Consider the following 20,142-nt stretch of genomic DNA (forward strand, 5'->3'; position numbering starts at 1 on the left):
GAGTATTCTTACCTCGCTAGGGTTGGTTAATGCAGTCTTAAGGATGGTCCCGTTGACCAGGTGCGGTGGGAGTGGAGGTAGGGGATCTTTCGGCTTCTCCGGCGGCGACGCTCGACTCGTTGTCGTCGATGCTTTGTGGGCTTTCTTGTGCTTCTTATATTTCACCTTGTACAAATTATAGACAGCTCCACTATTTCGGCCACCAGGCATCCGATCCTCGCGTACCGCTGATTAACAAAAGAGAAAAGTTAGTACTTTGTTTTAAAAATCAAAATAAATTATTTTAAATATTAATCAAAATGTATAAGTACCTTGTAAAACCATTCCCTGCTCAATACACTTTTTAAACCGGCAATATTGACATCTATTACGTTGTGCCTTTGTAATTTCACAGCCACCATCCGCAACACACGTGTAAATGCGTCGGTTTTGTACAGTCCTTTTGAAAAAACCTTTGCAACCTTCACACGTAATTATGCCGTAATGCAGTCCTGTCGCTTTGTCCTCACAAATCATGCAAATCATGGGTTGTTCATCCTCCTCGCGCTCAGCTTCAGGGGCATATGCCCGGAGTTCTGGCCGAGGGAGAGCCAGAGGAGAGCTGGCGCCCGATGCTGCCGACCCGCCCGGCAAGCTGCCTGCCGCAGCGCTCAGATTCAATGCATGCATCTGCTGATGAGCGGGCAGCTGGGTCATATCCCCAGCCCATAACAACTCCATGTTTAGCGCTGGTCCTCGTGGCCGCCTTAACTCTCCACCGAGATTGAGCAGCAAACGCGCAGCTGACTCTTCACTACACGTGGCAGGCTCGGGAGTAGGTGGGGTGGGCGTGTGAGATGAACTCGCTGATGACTCCCCGCTCGAAGAGGGCGTGGGCAAAGACCAGAACATCGTCCGAACACCACCCGACTCGCCCATTATAACCGTTGGAGCGCCTCTCCATGGCGCACCTCGCCTCTCTCCAGTTTTGGGGTCGTGCGGTTGCGGTGGGAAATGTCCGCCTATTAGCTCTGGTTTTACACCATTAAGGCAGGCAGCAGCCGGCCAGGGGCTCGGCGCGATATTCGTGTGCGAGTTCGGTAGAGCAGTAGCGATAGACCGGGGTCTGTACGATTGCGGGAGCTCCTGCGGGGTGCTCTCCACCTTGACTTGAATGGGGGAGGGTATATTGGTTTCTTGGTATTTGTTAGGTTGGAAGCCTTCCGTCTTGATAGAAGGCGGCGTGCCCTCGAACTTAATGACGGAGTATTGCGGAGCGGAGCGGATGACGGACTGGTGGCTGCAGGAGCTGGGCGAGGGCGACGGAGAGCCGCCGCCGTCGAACACGGGCGGCGGGTGCGGCGGCGTGCTGCAGCCCGCCTCCGCCATGCGCGGCGACGGCGGGCCCGGGTCCGGCGACGACGTGCTGGTGTCGGCGGCTGACTCGCCTGCGAACACACAATTCACATCAAAAAAGAATAGCTATACACGGTTTAAGTTGAAAAAGAACTCCAAAATTTTTTGAAATGATAAATAGAAACTAGGTGAAATGTCAACGACCGCGCGGCGTGATCGTAGTTAGAACGCGCGGGGCGCGACGCGGGGACGCGACACTGCACTTCCCGACGCCGCCGACTAGATTAGCCGGTTGCGTCACGATGCGAGCGCCGCGGCGGCCCTGTCATACAAAAACTATGCAAATGTAGGGAGCAACACTTTTCCGGGTGACAATAAATAAGATACCCCTAGACACCTAGACGAGTTGTGAGAATTTATTCAAAAGCGTTAATTTAATGAAAATTATTATTGAAATGATAAATTAAGGGTTTATGTAACTATGCGGAATAGAAATGGAAAATGTAGGAAGCGTAGTTGCAGGTCACTGTGGGCGCGAACGCGAGATGCGGCGCAGCGCGCGAGGAGAAAGTGAAAGCGGCGCGAGCGCAGATGCGGCGCCCGGAAGCCTGCGCCTGCGCTGCACCAACATCACAAAGGGCGCTACGTCACACAACTATTTTACGTACTTCAGTAACTGTAAACTATTAATGTTACAGTTATTTAAAAACACAGTTTATCACACGATAAAACGATGAGATCTTAACGTTATACTAAAGCTGTTAGAAATTATAACTTTAGATTTGCATTAAATCATAGCTATTGCATTTATACGAATAATTAGAAATTATGAATAAAATATTTCACAAGCACTTAATAATCAGAAACTTTACCGACTTTTTATTACTAAATCCATAGGCGTAGTCGTTACCCTCTCACGAAACCGCCAGTTTACATTGCAAACACTTTATTGTTCATATATTTCAGAAAATCAGATCTATTTATCACATTTGTTTAGACCTCGTGAATCGACGAGTGTGAACCCGCGAATTAGTCCCGAATATAGCGTCACGACGTCATCCGCTATGAGCGCGCGATGCGCTGTGCAAAGGGCGCGCGCGGGCGCAAATTTTTCGCGGTTTTGTTTACGGGAGGAAAAGTCGCGAAGAAAGTTTTCCACAGCCGGCGCGACGGCGGGCGGCGGGCGCGCGCAGTGAGCCCGACCTACCGCACGAGCGGCAGTCCGCCCCGCTCCCCGCGCGGTGCTTCCCGGTCCCTCCCTCCAGCCGCTATTAGGTCACTCAGGCGGCCGTGCGTGCGAAGTGCAACCGCACAATGACTAGTGCAACGCGTGCACCGCTCTCGCTTCGAGGACGATCTCTATTTCACTCCGCGTCCTTTGCCACATCATTGGTGGGGACCGATCTTTCTAGCCGAGTGATGCAATCGAGGTTCTAGGTAGGCTCGGTCGACGCCTAGATAAATGTCCCGTTTTGATTGCTAGCTGTTATGTCGGTTACTAGATACCTCGGCGAACGAGGAAAGCGAACTGCCCACAGATGCCGAAGCATGCCAGCACTTTGAGTTTTAGATGGGCTTATACAATTGTGTAACAATAATGTTTAATTTGAATTGATGTGTTCATTCAGTAATAGATGTTGTCTGCTAACAAACAACCATTAGCATAAAAAGCTTGGAGCGCGATAGACAGACAACAATAAAGGTTGTTACGCAATGCACTCTTCTATTTTGGGGCGGGTGATCGCAATCGTTTCGATCGTTGCAAGCTCGAAGGTCGCTGGCGGTCACCGACCCGGGGAAAATGGGTCAACCCCCTACCCCAAGCGCCTCCGCCGAGGCACGGTGACGCCACGTGTCGCTATGCCCGGCCCACTCGCGTCATATCAATACTGCGCTTCGCCGGACAGTAATCTCATATCAATGAAATTGAAACGCTCGTTTTCACTGATTAATGAATGATTAATTAATATCAGTTATTGGTATAATCCCTACATTTTAAAATAAAATACAAGTAATTATTTCCCTTGTCTGTTACTTAACAGGTAGTCATACTAGTTTTATTATGAATAGTTTTTATGCTATTATTTATAATGTAGAGTAGGCAAGTATTTCTTTTACTTATAGTCGTAGAGTATGATTTATTTATTTACGGCGGCATTGTATATTTGGTATTTAGTGGTTTCTTGAATTGTTTAATATTTAACATGACATCTTCTTCACCCTTATTGCGAGATATAGAAAAATACTTAAGCTACGAAAAGGTTTAAAAAGTCCCTTTTTACAATAAAAATTAAACGCAGTAAGGGAGCTGCGCGGCAAATCATTTATGCACGCACAGACCACCCGTTATCGCGAGACCTTCAGTCGTACGATTAGCTATGTGATTTCGAAGCTTACTATTTTTCAAACTCCAATCTCTTATCTGACTTACGTACTTACTGGTTGCATTTAATTCAATGCAACTGATTCCAATACGATTGCGTTATCGGATTTGCGCTACCTACGCGCAAATGTTTCGCCTACTTTGAATGATTTTGAGTGGTTTCGCATTATTTTTGTATTATTGTTTATTTTACATATTGAAACTGTAAGTGATAAAAAGTATTTCTTATCAGTACACACATGTAAACAATTGAAACACAATGTTGTTGTTATTGTGTAAGGCTTTTGAGATTAACAATCATCTATGAAATGCATGTAACATTGCAATAATCGTGTTTAAAAATGTAGAGTAGGTACCTACTACAAATATGTAGTAATTAGGAAAAGTCTGAAAGATATTTTAGCGTAGTTCCTACTTAACTTTTATACTCGTAGCAGCAACGATTAATCTCTTTACAAGTCGTCATTCTTACTACATTATACAAACAAGCGAGGATCGCGTCACGCTGGCGGGCACGCCCCCACGTCACAGCGCGTCACGCCACGCACGTGACTTCGCGTGAACGCTTAACGCCACCGACACGAAATCGTTATCTAGATTTATCCGAAACTGAATGATGCGATAAAATTAGACATTGCCATTCTATTTTTAATTCACGACCGCGATGCAATTGCGTGTTTTGGTGTCGCACGGATACTAATGTGTGACGTGGGCACATTTTATGGATTCTCGTATTAGATCAACCGTGAACCGTAGTCGTAGTAAACGTAAGCAATGTTGTTTGTGTGATCCGATTTCCGATTTGATTGTCTGCAAATCTTGGTTAACGTCTACAGTTTGTTTTGGTTACAACTAGCATTGAATCATCTAGAAATCATAAATGTTATAGTAATTTCAAATCATTTTTTAACGTCTAACGCAATGTAATGGAACTAATATAGAAATAATAAATCAGTTGAAAGAGATGACCTCGGATGGTTGGCGCTTGGTAAATTTAGCCTTCGACCCATCAAATTCTCGTCCAGGGTCGCCGAGGGCACTGCTCTGACTACAATGTCATAATATATTTTAACCTAGATATAAAGGTAACTCATAAATCGTAGTACAATCAAGTAATATGAATAAACAGATTATATTTTTGAATTTGTTTCACGTTACCTTTGAATAGATAAAGTATTTGTTAACACGAATAGTTTTAATATCAAATTTTAATAGTTTCCCACAGACCAGAAACATAAAGACTTTTTACAGACTATAATAATACTAGACCTGGCAAATACCGGTTACGTTAGTCACTTAAAAAGATATCATATTTTAAAGTGCTAAAAACCATCATCACGTTCTTGCTCTTTCATTTCGACAGAGCGGCTTTTAGCTAAAGAGCCATTCATCGCAAAGCGGGCGCCGCGGGCGAAATGTTACGTTGTACGACAGTGAATCTTTCTCTCATGCCATGCCTTATTCATGAGCCCACGATAGCAATAATTACAGCACTGGTATTTATTGCTTTCACCTCGCGGTTTACGTAAACTTTCTTTATCACTGTGACTTCATGATACGTCATTATTGCGCAAAGGTTGATGGATTGTGGGGTTGTTTAAAGTGGTTTAAGAAAAAGTATATGATCATTAAGTCCTGAAACCTTTACATACATGAAATAACAGTTATACTCTCGTTAACGAGCTAATTACAAATAATATAGATTGCATTAGTTATTTAGTCCAGCAAATTACCTCTTGTACAGCCAAAGGATAAAAGTAATCGTACTATAATCTATAAAAAAAACATATCTAGTACATAATGATTCATTGAAGTACTAAAGGTACTTGAACTATTGTACTACAGATTGCATATTAACATTATACCGTATCGTTGTCGACGATAATCCCGTTAAGCCATAGTGGCGTTATAGTAGAGTCGCGCCCGCGCCGGACCGGTCCTCTTTTTGTCTGTTTTTGTGCACGAGTGAAAGTGAGGTCATTTCTCGGAACCAGTCGCTGCTTTCTCACGCCATATTATTATTATGTTGTTGCCTCGTTGTTATTCAACTCTCGGCAGATGACAGCGATTATCAAACACTAATTTGTTTAACTTACTTGTTGCATAACGGAAAATTATTTTATTGGACACGTTTTAACTTAACGGTTAGAAAACTATGAATATCTAATCTTAGTTTTTAGACATTTTTAAGGAGAAAGAGGTGCAAATATTTGGCAGTTTCAATAGTTTTACGATCAAATGTTGTAGTTTAGCTAATATCTTAATCATAGGCTTTCCAGCAATGACCTTTCCAGGATCATCAGTATGTACAAGGCATGCAACTATTTATGGGATAGCAATTGACATCAGCCGCTAACGGTGAACATAAAGCCTTAAACGAAATCGAAACGACAGTGACGAAGAGAGTTCGCCGTCGTAGTCGAAAGTGACAGTTGCGTTCGTGAGGCGAGTCGCAATCGTGATTCCGATCGAGTGACAATAAAGCTAACAAGTCTTGATCAGTTGATGGACTCGTCCAGTGAATACTAATAGTAGATGAGAAGCGTGTGTAAAGAAGGTAAACATTACCTTTGGCAATGAAAAAGAGTCGTTAAGCTTGACACACACGATCAGTTAAACTGATGAGTTGAACGTACATTCAAAATTTCACTGTGTGTTCGAAGTTTCAGTCAGTACCTACGTCATTTCAAGTGATCAGTTTAACTGTCCGTGAATGTAGAGCTTTAATCACTTATTGTATTGAGATGCAGTGATTTTGCATATGCACATTACTATTGATATGAAAATGTAGGTGTTTTTATATGAGATGAGAAATTAAAATGATTCCTTGAGAATAAATTGTCAAGGTTGGAGCTCTTTTTCAAACTTTAAACTAAGTCAAGTATGTAATAAAATGTTTACAAAAGTTATTAACATAGTGGACTCACCATCACTACTACATCTGGAGTCAACTTTCCGCCTCTTTAGTTTGAGGTCTTGGAACAGACTCATGTTGTCCACCAGCTCACACGGGCCGCGGCTGAGTGTCATTATTCCTGTGAACAAAGAAAAATGAACTTTAATACACGTGGATGAAATAATAAAACTTTTGTTTAGCCTAAACAGATTTGTTAGCAGAGCGTGGAGGCAACGATTTCCTTTTTCAGGTTTTCAGGCATAAGAAGGCATAGACGTTTATAAATACTATTTTTTCTTAGAAGATTCACACCAAGCATGGCGGATTGGCTTCAGCGCCTTTATTTCAAAAGAATAATATCGCGGTATGTCGACAACTTTATATGACTTTTGACAACATATCAAAAGTCGCAGGTCAGCGGGTTCGATGTGTAGACTGCATAAAAAGTATAAAAATGCTCAATATAAAAACTGAGTTGAGGCTGGGTTCATAATGATGTTTATAAGTTTATATTGCTATTCGACTTTAAATAAGCGTATTCATCAAACAGTCCCACACACGCATTGCATCAAGTTCACGATCATGACCCTAATTGGAGTATAGCATAGATTCTCCGAATGGCTTCATAGCTTTTTGATTTCAAACTACACAGAATACCAATCGACCTTAATTGTTCTATCAATTCGGAGCTTTTAATAGACGTTTACGACACCATAAAAGTAGAGTGGTTTCGAAATAGCGTCCTAATAAAATATCACCGTTCAAATAAAAAATTAAAAGCTTTCTTGCTGTTTGTAGAGATTTTCCCGTTTTGGTATTATCTAATAGTATAATCACTGCATAAATAGTTGAATAAATATTTTAAATTAATGAGATTTTCTAAATTAATAATAGTTCCATGTAACATTTTTTGAAAATGATGGTACACTCACGGTAACCAGGTGTGATCTTGGGTCGTTCTGAATAAAATGGTCCAGTCACAAAGGGGTACCCATCGTGCATAATTATATCTTTTCCGTATTATATGAGAGGTTTTCAATGTCAGCACAGTTCATGGCAATCGCGCTACTACGTCGGCGCGTGGCCGGCTGCATGTTATATCTCGATCTTACGCGATTTTTCATTCAGCGTAAGAGATTTACGGCTTGATAAAACGGCTATAAAAATTCGCATTTCGGTGCTTGCGTCAAGTCGCCGACGGTGTTAGACATACATAACTTTTATTGACGTAAATACGAAACGATTGAAATGTCAGGAATTTGTTTGAGTGCAACAAGTTGTGGTACCGTTAGACTCTACCTAATACTTGAATAACTGTTTTTTCTTATAAATTAAATACGTAAATTTAGGTAAATTCTACACTGTCATCAATATGAGACATAAATAATTCAGCTACCAATAAACCAAAATTAGTTGAAATGTTAACACATTCGATGTTTAATTAAAATGCCTAATAATTCCGAGTCATGTACCTATGTAATTCGAAATTGTATTAAGTACTACTAAAAAAAATTAATTAGATAAGTGCTTTACTCATAAGTATGCCCTCCGGGAAAATATTATATTATTTTAAAAAGCTGTTATGCAAAAATCTCTAACAGTTAATTACCAAAAATCCATTAACATAACAAAGAGGTATGTCATCGCTTTCGAAAGAGACTGACAGTCGCGAGTTCAGTCCAACCCACCTCAGGAAGTCTCGTTTAACGTTATTATCGTCTGTGGCCCACTTAGCTTATTCTTGTAACGGTCCCGACCTGGCGTTTTTCACTTTGCAAGGAATCCTGGCAGCTGAATATTTAATATCACACTTTCTCTTTTTAAAGATGCAGGATTCCACGTGTGAGGTGTCGAAAGCAGGATTCAGTCGCGAATTTTATTAAACTAGTCCTTTTTCGCGAGCTCGTGAACATTTTAAAACGAAATATTATCGCAGTCACTCATAAAAAGGTCTGTGTCTGTGTATATTCCAAGTTAATTATTTTATTTAGTAGTAACGCTTTTGTTGGCTGATAATTATTGTGGATTTCAAATTTAAACCAAACAATGTACTAATGTACCTAATATCAATAGGCACGAAAATTGAACAATACTCTTGGTATTTTATGTAACAAACTATGTTTAACTCAATCAGGCATTGAAATAGTTTATATTTTCTTTTTGTTTATAGGTAGTTTCAATGTTTTAAAATGTCAATAAAACGATTAAAGTAGAGAGGATCGTATCCTATTTACTTTTTATGAGATGTAATAAAGTAGGTAATATAAATAAATACCTACGGTTCAAAATTAATTACACCACACTTATGTTTTCGTAACTGTTTACCATGCTAGTTAAATGTAGTTACACTCAAACTATGAATAGTAAAGTATTAAGAGTGTATATTTTATAGTAAACTGAACGCTTGATATGATTTGCATATGCCGCGAAGTGCGCATTGAATGCGAATGCACGTCACTCCGATGTATATTAAGAGTAGTAAAATATGACTTTGCATGTAAGATTGTAAACGTCATTGTTAATTTCGTTTTAGATCCAGTTTCGTAATAAATCTATATATATAAAAATGAAACCCGTTTCGCGTTGTCACGGCATCACGTGTGAACGGCTGAACCGATTTCGATAATTCTTTTTTTTAAATGTTTGTGGAAGTCCAAGGATGGTTCTTACGGAAAAAAATATTAAGAAAATCTCTACGCTAAGGCGGTACGAAGTTCGCCGGGTCAGCTAGTTATCTATAAAGATTGGAGATGATTCTATTTATTATTAGTAAATACTTCATTTCTATATTACGTCGTATTAGATCGCACTAAGATCACATCGCAATATTTCAAGATAAAATCTTAAAATATAGCGGTGACGATGAGAATTGCAAATATTAGGATACTAATTAATTTAAATCAGAAAATTAAAAACGATTTTCCTTATGTCATAAAGCTTCCAATTTTATCGTCTGATTCTGAGTATCAAGCTAGCTCTCCAATCTCAGCTGAATAATCATTTAAGTTTTTTAAGCAATATACTTCACTGAGTCTATACATATCTCGTGCCAGAATCAATCATAAATAATATACAATATAGAATGCTATGTACATAAGCGATTAGATTACACTGAACACCGTTTACATTATGTACACGCTACTTAGTTGCCGACACGTCACGAATACGTTTTCGTCATAATGACCGATATAGTTCATTCATACAGCTTATAGTAGTACAAAGGTTCTTGAACCGAGCTAACACTTTAAGTGTCGATGATCTACATGTAAACAAAATATTTTGGGGTTCCAGACCATGAGTCACTACGATCGTTACAGGTTGTCGCATTGAGTAAGGTTAAGCGGGGTATTAAAAATAGATGGTGTTAACAACTTTGCATAGAGCAATACTAACACGCATTTTTATAACGACTATACCATCAATTGAAAAGTTAATTGGTAAGCTTGACTGACCGAAACAATAACTTTTACGATTCAATTTCTGATTTAAAATAAAATAAAATACTCGCGTAAGAGTTTTACGTAAAGAAAGCACCGTTCTTTGACGTAGGAATGGAGAAAAATGCATCACGTAACACTTTACTACACTGATAACAGCTTGAGTCATTCCAGCGTCAATGCACACTATTGTAAAATTCTATACTCGTATTTCTCCACGTGCCATTCATCATATCATTGCGTCCGCTACGTTATTTTGACCTCGTAAATATTGTGTAACGTCATAAACTCTCCGTAACATTGACATACGAGTCATCTTAATTTTACATACTTGAGTAGGTTTAATATTTAATTATACTTTTGTTCGTTGCACGCTGAAGAAAAACACATTGTGGGTTCAACATAACGATTACAGTTGTTATTTTTTACACACGTGACGAACTAATAAAAATACCGCGACGCACCGCCAATAACAAAGCGACAATCACGAATTCTGTTGTGTCAACACAGATAAACGAACTCTAAGAGTGTCTAAAATAAACCGGACCGAGTCAAAGACCTTGATAATGGAGTTTACATTGAGCCAATAAACGATTCGCGAGTGGACGTCTCTCGCGATTTCGACGAGGTCTGTCCTGCTTCCGTGATATGCAATATCAATTAAATATTTATAGATCAGCATAATGACTAAATATTGATTCACATTAGCTTATGAAGGCGTTAGCATAAAGAGCGTGAAATTAGTTCCGGCAGTTAAAAAGCTACATTTTGATATGATCATTCTAAGATCATTAGAATATTAAAAGAATCGGTCTACATGTGTGTTGAAATGAATTGTATTAATTTATATCATATAACTATTCTGGAAACCCAACGTGTCGCGTCAAGTATTTAAAAATAAGTATCCTCGCTTTGGGACAGTCAAAGATTAAAGTCAATAAAAACGTGAAGAAACCCGCAGTCTGACAGACGTCAAAGGACAAAGGATTTCGTAGTGATTCGTGAGACGTGCGGAAGTCATACGTTGTAGACTGCGTCCTTTGCCAGGGCCGCCATTTTGACCGGACCAACGCTGTTTTTGTGCTTTGTGTAATACGAGTATGACTGTACAGTGTACACCGACATTTCAGAAAAAAGTTCACACAATATTTTAAAAGCACCATTTGTTAATCCGGGAAAATCCGAACGGATGGTAACCCTATACGACTGAAATTAGATGAAGACATTTATTAGACAACGCTGAAATTACTGAATGTGATAATTGGTTGCAATTTGCTCATAAATATTTATTTAGAACCGTTTGATAGATACGCACATTCGCGTGACAATTAACAATTAAATTGTTATTTTGAGGCTATAATAGCATCGATTAGCTCACGTGTATGCATTCTAGATTCGGGAACTGTTGCGGTAACCAGTTTAAGGAGATCTTGTGTTTGTTGTTGTGTTCACGGCAGCGATGGTCAGGCAAACTGGTTAGTTAAGAGGAAGTGGAAGGTTCCGGGCAATGTCAGTGTCGTGGCGAGGCCGACTGCCCAATTCGGGTACTAACGACCGCATAACCACTAGTTCACGTTTATGTTTGTCGTAGTTCACTTAACACACCTCTTAAAATTTCCTTCTACATTGTAGGCATTTAAATGATATGTTAAGGCACTTCTTAGTGAAGTTTTACATCTACGATTGGTTACCAAGCATGAATAACCTTTGATCTTGAAACGAAATATATATAATAAGATCTCTATTACCGATTAAATACCTTAATCGCGAATATTCACAGGAAAATGGGTCAATTGAATTTTAAAACGTAATAAAATTAACGGAATTTTATCTTTTGGCTGATCAAAATGCGTCCAAAATTACAAAAAATCTTAAATATTAACTTGATATTAGTGTTGAGGCCATTGGTCGAGATTTTTGATCTTATCGACCTTGCTAGTTTCATGTATAGCTCAGATTTCAATTTTAAAGCATCAAAAGTTTTAAAATTTACACTTGCGATGGAAAAGATTTCAACGCATCAGCACCGTTTAATGTTAGTTAAAACATCATAGTCCACTTTTCAATGGATACTTTTCTGATAAAAATCATAATTTAAACATAATGTATCTTTATCAATGATCAATTTTAGTAATGCGATTGCCACATAGGTACTGGTGGTTTATCTCTTTGTTTGTCATCTGTAAGCCGATTTGGACTTGTCCTCCAGACCGCGACTTCCTTCCAACCACGTTTTCTTGTTTTCTGGCTTTTAATTCATTACTTATTTTACAGCAAAATTATCCCTGGACTAACACAGCCTTATCTTCTTCGTTCGTTCGTTCGTTTCAGCCGAAAGACGTCCACTGCTGGACAAAGGCCTCCCCCAAGGATTTCCACAAAGACTGGTCCTGCGCCGCTCGCATCCAGGCACCTCCCGCGACCTTCACCAGATCTTCTTGGTTTTTATTTATTATTCGATTCTGTCACAAGAGCGAGGCGGTGGAAATGAGAGATTGCAGTTTTTAGTTATAATATAGTTTATCACCACTCGCTAACACAGCTTGTTATACAAAATCTACGACTGGACAGTTTAACCCGGAAAGAATATTAATTAGGCAAAGCTGTTTTGACAATCTTTTGTAATATTAAAAAGGATTTCATCAAGTTGCATCGTGTTCCGCCCCAGCTCTGAGCCGGCCTCCGCGGCGCCTTGACATTCACGCTGCGCGTGCGCAACGCTAAAACGTTCCATTTTTAACTCCACACTTCCGATCTAACCATTTCCTGATCCATTCGTCTTGGCTGCATTGATTTCGATAATCTGATAGTGTTCTGTTCACGCTGGCGTTTCCGCAATCCTTCCTAGACGTTTAGACATTTCAGTCTAGTTCAGAAAATGACTCGTGAATAAACTACGTATTGCAAGCTCCATCATAGATCACATCTACGAGTATACTTCAACGTTATATTGTTTAGAGCCAATGCGAAAAAATACACGACCAATTTATTTTTGCCAGATAAAACAGACTGCAATATCACGCTTTGAAATCAATGCACAAACGTTTACGTGACTACATCGGCGTACGGAGCTTTTAAAATACAATAATAGAGTATTTTAAGAGATGCAATCAATGTGTTAACGAGTATAATCACAATTAAATTGTAATACCAGTTTCGAGTTCATTAATGATGGCACTTATAGACAAAACACGTTTACCTATATAGAATTATGAAGAAACCATATTTTGTGCATAGTTTTAGCGTTACTGTTTAATAAAACCACATAAGATCTAAATATCAAGCAAATGGGCAATTTCATTTGAGTGTGGTGCTTACAGCTGAGTAATCACCACTTAGATATTCAAAACTGCGAATAATGTATTTTCTAATAGGCGGGCTGTAACGCCCATTATCATTTAACTAGACGCTGACATGCTGACACTACAATGCTTTGAAAGGAAGCAGTGTCATTCGGTACCTTTTCGCTTTCACCGTATTGGAAAGTAAGCGTAAAAATGTATTTCGGCAACGGCATAATGGCGCCGGATCAACGACCCCGCAGCCATAGACCGTGGTGGCCATAGACAAAGAGTGTACGTCGTTAAGCCTACTTAAGGGATAGTCATAATAGAAATAGGAACTTACATTGTTCGTTTTTGAATTGCGTTACTCATAGGCATGACTGTGTACTTTATGTGCAAAAATACAATGAACTCGGAACAAGAAAAGTTTGGATGCCTCCGTCTGAAGATGTAACTTCTTTTCTTTACATAGCGCTTCCCTTCAGCAGCATCTCATGTTCTTAAACATTACTTATGTGGATCAAAATATAAAATGGAAAACGATCTATAATCTAACGACTGTCATTTGTTAGCAGTAACGAATTCATTTGGCGGTACAAAGTAGCCTTACGAAAGTAAAAGTTAGTCCGGCCACAGCCGAGCGGAATGGTTATGCAGTCACGATCTTGATCCACGAGATGATTTGGGAATGTCACGGTTAACGTTGGACGTGCTCGCTATTTTGCAATGTACCGTTTTAATTTTGCATTGTTTCTGCAGTGCAGTTTCGTAATCAGTTGCAGTTTACAAGTGGACTGGCAAGAGTTGGTTTTTGACCTTTGCCTGGTGTATGTATAGTCGGTCGCTTGAGAACGATGATACGAATAGGTGTTCGATAGGATATTCATCTTCGCAATTCATAATCTTTAAAAGAAAAACTGGTTCGGTTTACGTTATTAACACCCGTATTTCACAAACGATACTTGCTTATGTGAAGCAGAAAATCGAACGAACAGCGTTGAATAGAGCTGTGTGATTCGTTCGTTGTGGTTCGTGTGTGACCCTGTGCGTCCACGCACACTGTGAGACCTCATAGTAATGTTTGTGAATACGGGCGTTAGTTAGGTCACTTAGTTATCACGTAATGCTATATGTATAAGTACTCGTAGGTTTACTCTCGCTGGCGGCTAGTCAGTGTGATGAATACGAAAGTATACCTAGTAGTTAAAATAAATTCTTACTAAGGCTGGGTTGCACCATCTTACTTTAACTTTGATAAATGTCAAAAATCTGTCAAACTCTATACAAAAATCACCGGTTTTCGTTAAAGTTACGGTCAAAGTTAGGTGGTGCAACCCACCCCAAGTCATGTGTAACTGTTGACTAGTTGCAATAGAGTCAACTTCGTTTGTGGATAAGTAATAATTAGTGTATATAGAAAAATATTTCTAAATAATTAGATTACTCACTGATGCTAAAGCAGTAGTTATTTAATCAATTAGTGGGTATTTATTTTGAAATTTAAAATTGAAATCAGTTTGGTAGCATACGATATTAAAAAAATAATTAATCTGTTTTGGTTGGAGACAGGTCTATGACTAGGTTAATACATAAAAAATAAATTGGTAATGACAATATTGTTTGGCCCGCGGCAGATCATATTTCTTTTTATGAAGGTACCTATACTATACTACCTAAGCATTTTCTGAATATTCCGGGAAACATTTTTTCATTAACAAATAACTACTTAACTAAACTAAAAAACATATTTAATATACATTATATTAAAATAAACAAAAATCATCTCGGAGGTCTTACTACGTAGCTTTCGTAGCAAGCTCAGCGTAGCAGCGATAAGCTACGGCTACCGTCGTAGACGCTACGATTTTTCTCATCCCTTTATTGTTCAATCTTTTCATAAAACTTAAATAAAACGTCATGCATATACATTTGGTGTATGATTTTTTACATTATAAAGATACTTTTATTTTTGTTGTATTTATGTTTTTATTTTTTTTGGAAACGTTAGGTAATAAAAATATGACAATATTATTTTGTGTTCAGTTAATATTTAAATATTTTTGATGTTTTAAATTAAAATTTTACGTGTGTTTGTGAAGTGATAAGGTGCATATTTACCCATTGTGGAGGTCATATTCTGCACTTGTAGAGCTTGTGCGGAGGCGTCGTGCGCCTCGTGGGGCCCCAGCTTGTCGGCTCTCGACAGCTTGTCTACAGCCGCACTTCGCACATCACACGAACGTTCCACCTTGTTCCAGGAACACCGATCACTTTAATTTTCGTCTCCTAAAATTCTTCGACACTCCAACTCTCAGCATAGTTTTTTACGCAAGCACTTGACACCGACACCTTCAGCATTCAGAGTCCGGCGCACTTCCTGCGGAGTGAACACATGAGTTGAGTTGCGCGGGCGCGTATCGCGGTCTCGTCGCGGGTCTGCGCGCTCTCCGAACCTCTAGATTCGGCAAAATCACGATAACGACTGCGCGCGAATGTCGTCATGTCGAAATTCGAAACACTTTCACCTAAATATTCCGCCTCCGTTTCGGCAGACGCGGGCGTCGCTCTCGGCGCTCACGCACACACCGCTGACTTCGTCAGTTCTCAATTACGTACGCTGTAAAAATTGCGTCAGTGTTTTTCGTAGCCGACCTTACGATCGACGAGTACGCTGCCGAAATATAGTTATCTCTCTCTGTTCCTCATTCACCGTTACGCGGGATGTTTTTTGTTTCGTTTTTTTATCTGGCCGTTTCATTGGAGGACACGCATGTGAGTGTGCGGATTTCGATAGCGGGGTCGTTGAACCGCCGAAAGGGATTTCGTTGGTAGTCAGTGGTGATGTTTCAGCGCTAGGATGGTTGCAGTAACAGTGATGGGTGTACCTAGCACAACGCAGCATGTGTGGCCTGGCGGTGGCTCAGGCGTCGCCAACGCATAAGTAGGTCAGGCGAGCGCGCACGCGCGGTTCTTCATGACCGCACAATGACCGTTTTACACTGGACCCGCATGCTCCTCGGTTAAAACAGTTAATTTCAAATATCATTAATTATATGATTGTATGATAGAGAGACCTGATTGCATTACCATTCTCAAAACTTAAATTATATTTTCAAAATATCGAGATTTGGCTCTAGATCTGTCTGTACATTATTTTCACAATAACTCAAGGTCGCCACACTTGCAACTCGCAAATAAGAACAAAAGATATTAAGTTTTGTTTTTTAAAACATAATCTTAGTCAATCTGCATTTTTTGGTTTGGATTTAGGTAAGGACCTTCCAAAGTTGACAAGGTTTTTACTCCACTTCTTCATGAAAAGCTTGAATGAATTTTAATTGTGAAGCATGACAAATCGTAATCTAGTTTAGGCGCGTTTTTGTGAAAAGGTTAGCCGGGCCGACGGCACAGTTCGTTGGATTACATTAATAGAGTTCATTCGCTCCGATATTCATAAGTACCTAGATTATGCCTCTGATTCATTGTCCGTCGAACAATGCGCTGCCGCTATAAAATAGATTACTAATAAGACTTTCACAACGACGATTTCGGTTTTTTGTTATTAAAAATTTCGTCAGTCTATTTTCTTTGACAGTCTATGCACATCAAGCCTTCGAATTGTGTACTGTATGTAGTAGATCAAAATACATGTTAATGTTAGTTAGTAATTTTCCGTAGCCCTTTTTGGCACAGTGTAGTGCAATGTCAATGCCAATCAAGCAAGAGCATTGCAAGAGCGAGAACCAGTTTGTCTAGTAGGGCATATCGATCATCGCTTCGTAGAATTATCTGAATTTTTCATTTTAATAAATGAGCAAAACTTATTCTGAGATATTTTTGAGTAGATACGTGGAACATCTGTGTTACTAAGCGTTGACAATTAGAAAGGGTAATGAGTGGTCCAGAGGTATGCGCGCCGAGAGCAGGCGCGGTCAGGTACCGCGTATATTTAGCTGATCTGGGTTAACTATTCTCCTGAACAACACACTCGAGCATTGACGCAACCGCCTATGTATGGACGCCTGAAGAATAGGTGAAAGCGAGACGAACCCAATAACCCCATTTGTCCAGCCAAAAACAGGAAGTCTATGCAATATTTGATACCCGATACATTATTCTTGGAACATTTTCGCGAGTTTCTGGAGCGCTTTCAAGTCAGTGGGTGCCTTTATTAAGAATATATTTTAGTTCCTTTGTCTCGGTGTAGTGTGACACAATTTTGGCTATGTTAAAACTGATTTATATTAAAATTCAATGAATTTATCATAGCTACTAATAGTGTAATAAGTTATATTAACGGATACGTTTTACATCTATCCAATATTTTAAAATTTTACTTTTATCTACGTTATTAAGTAATAAACGTTATTACGACGACGTATTATTATTTATACTTATGTATTGCATAAGTTATTTATTAAATATAAGTAAACCAAATATTTTTTTGGTTAATGAAGTTTTATGTGATGAGACCTGGGTCTGCGGGTGTCTATGGGCGACGGTAATCACTTACCATCAGGTGATCCGTTTGCTCGTTTGCCTCCTATCACATAAAAAAAAAAAAAATATTGGTCATGATTTCAGTTCTGCAAAAATTTTTTTGGTAATTTTTTTTGTGTCCAAGTTTAATTAATTGATCATTAATTTGTAGCATATTTTTTTAACTTGAGTACCAATCGATGTATTTTGACGATTCTAAAAAAGTTGTCAAACGCAATGACCTCAAAAGATACGAAACTCCTTGAACACATTCAACAAGTGTTACACTCGCGGCGATAAGTCGACCGTTATCTAACTATCCCAAATTCTGGGTAAAAAGATCCTCAATAAAATGTCACATAGTATCGTATAAAAAGAATTCTTTGTTGCACCAAATAGTATTTACACAAAAGATTTCGCAACACATTGTGTGCAGTTCGTTGCTAGTTCCCATAGAACTGACTGTTTATCTGTTGATTATTAGGCCATATCGAAAACATTTATTGTGCAGATAAAGTTGACGCATTTCACACGCTGAAACTGGATGATTCAAGTTGAATGCCCTACCCTACGAGGTGGCAAAGATAACCATTGGATAATCTTGCGCAAATCATCAAAAATAGGAAAATAGGCAATGCACCGCCGCCATTGTCTGATAAAGAAGATTATTACCGTTAATGTTTTTTAACTAAAATATAATTCACAAAACTACGTTTTTGCCCCTTTCACTTAATTGATTTCAATTGCTTATTTCAGATTATGTTTTCCGAATGAAATCCATTTTAATATTCATGACCATGTAAATCTTTCCTACTGCACTGTTAGAGAATTCTTGAAAACTACAAAATAAGAAAAAGGTAAAAAGATACAGCCAGTAGAAAGTACGAAATAGAAATTCGGCTGCTGTTTTTCAGTCACGACCTTTGCGCTTTCGCCGGAATACATTTGCAGTTCTATTTGTTTTGCGGCTTGTTATTATAATGTGCTTGAATATTTCAGACTCATCACTTATATGTAAGTAGGTTCTATGCACTTCATTATCTCTTAACAATAGAATAGTGTTAAGTTCATGGTGGCCACTTTGTGATAGTTTTACTTACTTTGAAAGTAATTTTGTTCCACAAAATTTCATCACATCGTCTTCGCAAGCTGTTTCATATCTTTTATGGTCACATGAATCATGTTCGGACGACGGCTTGCCGAAATGCCTTTAGAAAAATGAAGCTAGTAACAGAACGGTACTCTGGGTCTAACACGTGATTTTCAGAGATATACCTACCTAAAATAGAACTGAAGGAAAAATTATCAGGAATGACATGTGGTTAATGATAATGGAACAATGGCACCTACGTCAGATCTTCAAATCGCAATCGTACTTTACAATCTGTCGACGTAATGACTCCATCCTGAAATACCTGACCGATTACAATGCCAATGACGTTTTGTTTTGATATTGTTTTTCGGCGATTTATGTGTCTGGCCAGCAACAATTTAGTGGAATAGCCGATAAACGTGTGAATGACCCCACGCAGTTGGTAAACAGCTGAAACAAAGCACCACTGGGGCCTAATTACTTTACAATAAAAGTACCGCGCTGTGAACTAGAATGACACGAGCCTCCAGTTTAGTGACACATTTACCTAACTACGTGAAATAAAGTATTTGAATGAGAGTTTATTATTGATTCGAAGGCTATTATACGCTGCCATAGCAGCTATATTTAGTGTTAATTTAATTATCTAGCAGTTCGTTTAAGTTCGACTTATTCAGTCTGATCAGAAACACTTAGGAAGACTTAAAAATAAGTTTTTGTTTCATACTTCTAAAAATTTATTGATTGAAGAATCTAATGCATGGTCAAATGGTAATAGAGTCGTCTGCATGCCTAATAAACCTATGAAACCCCGAAAGTTGGGAGCAATATGAGAGCGTGTAAATCAACAATAAACAATAGTTGGGTGTCAATGACATGCGCATTGCCATTGTCATATAAAATTTGGTGCGCAACACGAACAATTAATGAACTCGATGCCAAGTTACTCAATGCTATATACATATCCCAAGATATTATCGTTGTATGAAAGTTTTTTGGGACGTTAGCTATGCAATGGTGATGTAGTCGTCACATTTGAATACCATGACGCTTGCGGTTAAATAAATTTATGAAAAATGGGTTGTTGTTAACTATTTGTTAACAACTATAAAAGTCAACAAAGAGTTAAAACACGCATGTCTTTCATACACATATCGTAACGTATGACCAATCGATCATCATGGATCATTATAAATACCTATCGTAACTTTTGACAAATTAAGTCGAGCTTTTCC

General features: G+C 38.9%; 1 protein-coding gene across 4 annotated transcripts in view; it reads right to left on the bottom strand.

Annotated features, from left to right (window-relative positions):
* Hr4 (nuclear hormone receptor 4) overlaps positions 1-20,142 on the bottom strand; it is a 112,288-nt gene that overhangs the window by 13,890 nt on the left and 78,256 nt on the right. Inside the window, exons 1-4 of one of the 4 annotated variants that reach the window (XM_028321883.1) lie at positions 15,454-15,861; positions 6,646-6,753; positions 312-1,427; positions 13-227 (exon numbers count right to left, since the gene is read on the bottom strand). In XM_028321883.1, the coding sequence (XP_028177684.1) occupies positions 13-227; positions 312-1,427; positions 6,646-6,753; positions 15,454-15,469 (1,455 nt within the window). In that variant the 5' untranslated portion in view covers positions 15,470-15,861. Of the gene's footprint in view, positions 1-12; positions 228-311; positions 1,428-2,211; positions 2,674-6,645; positions 6,754-15,453; positions 15,862-20,142 lie in introns of those variants that run through there. The other 3 variants (XM_028321884.1, XM_028321885.1, XM_028321886.1) reach the window with 3 other exon arrangements.

This window comes from Ostrinia furnacalis, unplaced genomic scaffold, assembly GCF_004193835.3.
Source record: "Ostrinia furnacalis isolate ACB-3 unplaced genomic scaffold, ASM419383v2 OfSCF7584, whole genome shotgun sequence".
Taxonomy (NCBI): domain Eukaryota; kingdom Metazoa; phylum Arthropoda; class Insecta; order Lepidoptera; family Crambidae; genus Ostrinia; species Ostrinia furnacalis.